At 26.4% G+C, this 4,668-nt stretch overlaps 1 protein-coding gene across 1 annotated transcript; it reads right to left on the bottom strand.

The window, feature by feature from the left end:
* Positions 1-1,244: 1,244 nt before the first annotated feature.
* Positions 1,245-3,932, bottom strand: LOC126903245 (luciferin sulfotransferase-like). The gene is made up of 6 exons (XM_050681329.1): positions 3,600-3,932; positions 2,880-2,976; positions 2,625-2,805; positions 1,855-1,975; positions 1,702-1,796; positions 1,245-1,607 (listed from the first exon to the last, which is right to left on the bottom strand). The coding sequence occupies exons 1-6, from the start codon at positions 3,799-3,801 to the stop codon at positions 1,314-1,316; spliced, it is 990 nt and encodes a 329-aa protein (XP_050537286.1). The 5' UTR covers positions 3,802-3,932; the 3' UTR covers positions 1,245-1,313.
* Between the last annotated feature and the right edge of the window lie 736 nt (positions 3,933-4,668).

The raw sequence follows: 4,668 nt of genomic DNA, 5'->3' as shown, positions 1-4,668 counted from the left end.
TTTTTTAAAAAGTAATATTTTCCTAGGTTCATAATTTTTTATCTTAATAGTGACGAAAAAAAATCCTAGCAAAGTGGGAAATACTCCACAATTGGGACAAATATAAATGCAATCTCGCAGTGATAAATATTAATATCATAAAAAACGGTTTAATGAGAATCTGTTAATTTTTTTAGAAAATAATACATTTCAATGTCAAATAACTTATAGAAAAATATCGTCGAGACATTAAAATTTTTTTCAATATAAAATATTCTTAAATGCTTTAATTGGTTATGGTAATGCAGATGTCCCGTAAAATTTTCTATTATTATTATTTATTCTATTTATTATCTTGTGACAGAGTACAAATCCAATACCTATAAGTGATATACATATCGGAATATTTGTCGAATCATCTCACAGCAAATTGCAAGAAAAAAAGAAGTAAGTAAATTTATGTTATCCCAATTATTTAGAGTTAATAAGTTTGAGTAAAGGATGACAATGCAATAGATCATTTATTAAATTAATATCTTAAAGTGTTAATTTTGACTGGTTGGTTAATTACGTTATTTGGTATTCGTGAACTGACTCAGCCGTTTTGTTGCCTCTTAAATAGGATATTAGAAACTAACCAGACAAAGAGGTACTGCGTTTATTATTTTTATATCTACTTGTCTTTGTCGTTATGAACCCTTGAACCGTACAACCCCGATAGAATCACAACATCAGGTTCTCACTATATACAGCCCAATTCCAATTCATTATTTTAATTTTATTAATTTTTGTTATTTGAATTATAACAATTTTTTATTGAAAATTCCTTTTTTTACTGTAGCGTAATTTTGAGATATTTTTTTCATTTTCTAAAATCTAGGGTGTTTTTCAAATTTACAGCACTGATAATTTTCACTAGATTAAAATCAGGTTCTTTTAATACATAAGTCAACAAAATCATTCCAGTGAGACCTGAGAATTTTCATAGTAGGCCTAAAAAAAAGACATATTGGTGAAATTAGAACCATCTCAGCTATAATTCAAAGTTAAAAAGCAAATTTTGTATAAATAATATAATACAATGTAATGCGATTTCATAGAACGATTTTTTTTATTATGAAACACTTAATTCTTTCATTTATAATTAAGTAAACAGTACAATTTTTATAATAAAAAGTACACTACTAAAATCCTTGTAACTAATTATCTTTTGATGTAGTTAACGAAAAGTTATAAATGTATTAAAATCAAATTACAAACAAATGTGCTTATTATAATATGTATATTTAATTAAACTTTGTTTAACCTAAAAAAAAATTAACAAATAACCAAGATTAAAATTTTAAGCCACTTTTTTCCAAGCATTTATTTTCCCACTCATCAAATAACTTAAGAAACTCCTGTGGCATGTTTTCTCTACCACCTCCGACTGTACCACTCCTCATGAAGCTTCCATCAGCATCGATTAATTTAAAAGTTTTATTTATTTCAACCACTGGCTCGTAATTAACCGCTCTATTTTTCTTCATACTTTCAAAACTCAAATGATCTTCCAATGGAAGTACTTGGTCATCGGCTAAATTTTTACCCAAAAACTTAGCAGTTTGGTGAATAACTGAACGAAGATCCTAAGGAAACGAAAGAGTTTCTTTGGAATTAATGAAAAATTAAAATTACAAAGACCATAATTATTCATATAAATGGATTTTAAATTTAAATTACCTGTTTCATATCTTCGTACTTTAAAAAAAGCAAATTATCTTGATCCCGACAGTTCCAAAATCCTAGTATGTGTTCGAAAAACGGACTGAAGCACACTAAAGAATAAAAAATTGTATATTTATAAATTATTTTGTAATTTTTGTGTACACTTACGCGAGTCTGACAAAAATAGTCTACAAAAATCGCCAAAATTCCCTGTGTATCCTTCCAACAACCGACAATGATGATAATAGGAAAGACATGTATCTTTGGCATTTCTTGAAACATAAATAATCTAAAAATTGGATAGGCTTCAGTAGCTCATTAATATTACATAAATGTAATATTATTAATTAGCTTAATTATACTATTAAAAAAATGTTATTATTGTTACTAAAGAGGCTAGGGCGAATTTTTATAACATTAATATGAATCTTTAACAGATATAGGTGAATATAATAAAAAAAATTAAGTGTAAGGGCTATGATGTATGAAAAATATTGTTAAATATTTTGTCTCTAAATAGTTAAGTTTTTTAAATTCAAAATCAAATATATGCTCAGTTTTTTTAATAAATCTAAGTAACTATTATAAAAGTTTTGAAATTTTCTTTTTTACTAATAAATAAATCTACTAGTTTTGGAAACTAGATCGTTAATTTAAGGTTCAGTATTAGTAAAATAACTTTTAAATCCAGTTAAAGTTCTGTGGATTTCATTGATAATCTGTAAAATGAAAATAATTATCTTTGTAAGGTATGTTATGGTACCATTCAACATTAAGAAAAATAAAGTATTATTTAAAAGTTACTTGTCAAAATCAAAATCAAAATCAAACATAAACATATTTTAACAAATGTGTGTGAATTATTATGTATTTATTTGTGATTATAAAGAAATAATAGCATTGTATATAATTATTATTATGTACATAATTTCACTTACTTTTGCTTTGGTAGATTGAGTTCTAAGTTTTGTTGGTAATAGTTTATAAGGAAGGTGAGATTTTATAAACCTTGGTGACTTCATGCGGTTAATGTATTCAATTGAATCTGATACATAAAGTGGGAGTTTAAGATCTGGCTTTTCTGGCAAAACTTTTTCGTAATCAAAAAGCGGAGTGTGGCTAAATAAAAAAATTATGTTTAGGATAACCTTACAATTGGAACTTATAAATAGAGATAGTTTAAATCTACTTACTCCAAAAATGGAAATCTTTCGGGGAGAAATTGTTTTGCTCCTTCAAAATCTAAATCATTGGCTATACACCATACCATTTCTTGGGTCCATGTTGTGCCTAAAACACATTAAATTTATTATTAGTATTATATTCTATACTACTTGAACAACAATCTAGAGATTTTGTTTTGCAATGCCCAGCATGATAACAATAGAATGTAGTTTTTTTTTTTCATAATACGTTAATCATAATTATCTACGTAGTATCTTGCAACTGCTATCAATTTTTGTCACACGACCTACATAAAATACACTAAATGACATTGACAACAGAAATTAACTTCAAGTCATGTATTCGTTCATAAATACATATACATTTTTATGAAAACCGATGAAAACTCCTATAAAATATTCATATACTGATGATATAAAATTATATATTAGTATGATATCAAATATCACATTGAAATTTTAGTTTTATGATATCTTTTTATTAAATTTAATTGAAATTTTAATTTAAAATATTTTAAGAATAATTCTTATATTAAATTTAGAAATTTTAATCAATATAAATGATCAGTAAATATTTCAAATTTTTAAATATCTGTCATAAAAGGTATAATTCAATATTTGTGAAATACATTTGTTATGCCTTGATAAAATTTCTTTTAACGTGAAATTTGTTTGTATGTTGTCTCATCCAATTAATGACAAAATAAATAAATATAAGTTTGCGTTGACCTGTTTTGGGAAAGCTGCAAACCCATATGTCATCATCTCTTATATCCATATCAAGTATACGCTGACCAAACTTTTGAAAGTAAACGGGCAAAACGACGTCATTAGCTTTAAGGTATCCGTTTCGGAAGCTTGTAACGAAACACTTCTTTAGGATGTCCGATACTTGACTATCCACATCCGTATACTTAATATCTGCGGTCATGTTTAACTCGTCGAGTAACTTTAGAAGTAAAAAATCGAAATGATGCGAATCATTTTGTTTTTATACACCTTCACCTAGAAATGAGCGTTTTGGAGAGGGTACTATTATGTCTTGGCCTATTAATCTACAGTGTCATTGAGAAGCGTTTTGGTGTTACGTTGATGATATTGCTTACTTACTGGTAGTAACTGTGAGCAGTTATCTTTATTGTTATGAATACTGATTGTCAAATTTAAAATAAACGTTATAAAAATATACGGTAGTTACCGAATTTTTTATAATAATTGTTATGTCCTAGATAATAGAATATATTTTTACCCAAACCACATTCTAAAGTTATTGAATAAAAGGTTTTCCTGTGGTGTGTGCACTCCAAGGTTGCTGAAAGACGCAACTGATCATTATTGTATTATGCACCATTGTAAGTTGTTTTCATACAGAACCTTTATTAGACAAAATGAATTATACTAAAAAAGCGAATTCATTTTCTACACCGTGTGTTAATTAGCTTGAGGATACATTACCGTTAAGTAGAGATATTAGTGGTGAACAATTTCAAGGATTATGGCACGTTTAAGTACACTATTTGATATTAATATATCAAAATACATATATTTTAATATAGTTAAAAGGTAGTATTAAAGTTTTCTCAGTAGAAATGATTCTAAATATAATTTCCGGAACATTTCAAAAATTAAATTAAAAAAGTTCAAGTTTCTATTCTCGTGTTTAAAGTTTTAACACCCCTTGTATAGACGGAAATTATCTGATTCAAAAAAAAAAAAAAAATGTCAAAATAAAGGGATATATAAAGGTATATATAAGAAGTTTTATTAAAAAAAATTTCTATTGATCTATACATTTTTC

Source organism: Daktulosphaira vitifoliae, unplaced genomic scaffold, assembly GCF_025091365.1.
Source record: "Daktulosphaira vitifoliae isolate Bord-2020 unplaced genomic scaffold, ASM2509136v1 Scaffold_3, whole genome shotgun sequence".
Classification (NCBI taxonomy): Eukaryota; Metazoa; Arthropoda; class Insecta; order Hemiptera; family Phylloxeridae; genus Daktulosphaira; species Daktulosphaira vitifoliae.
Note: the sequence above shows the minus strand (reverse complement) of the source record. Positions and strands in the feature narration are given on the sequence as shown.

What these genes read in the sequence shown, in the direction of transcription:
- LOC126903245 (XM_050681329.1), bottom strand. Translation starts at nt 3,801, where the DNA reads ATGACCGCAGATATTAAGTATACGGATGTGGATAGTCAAGTATCGGAC. An exon ending in GAAAGATTTCCATTTTTGGA is followed by an intron (nt 2,806 to 2,879) that starts GTAAGTAGATTT and finishes TTTTTTATTTAG; the next exon opens with CCACACTCCGCTTTTTGATT. An exon ending in ACTATTTTTGTCAGACTCGC is followed by an intron (nt 1,797 to 1,854) that starts GTAAGTGTACAC and finishes TTTATTCTTTAG; the next exon opens with TGTGCTTCAGTCCGTTTTTC.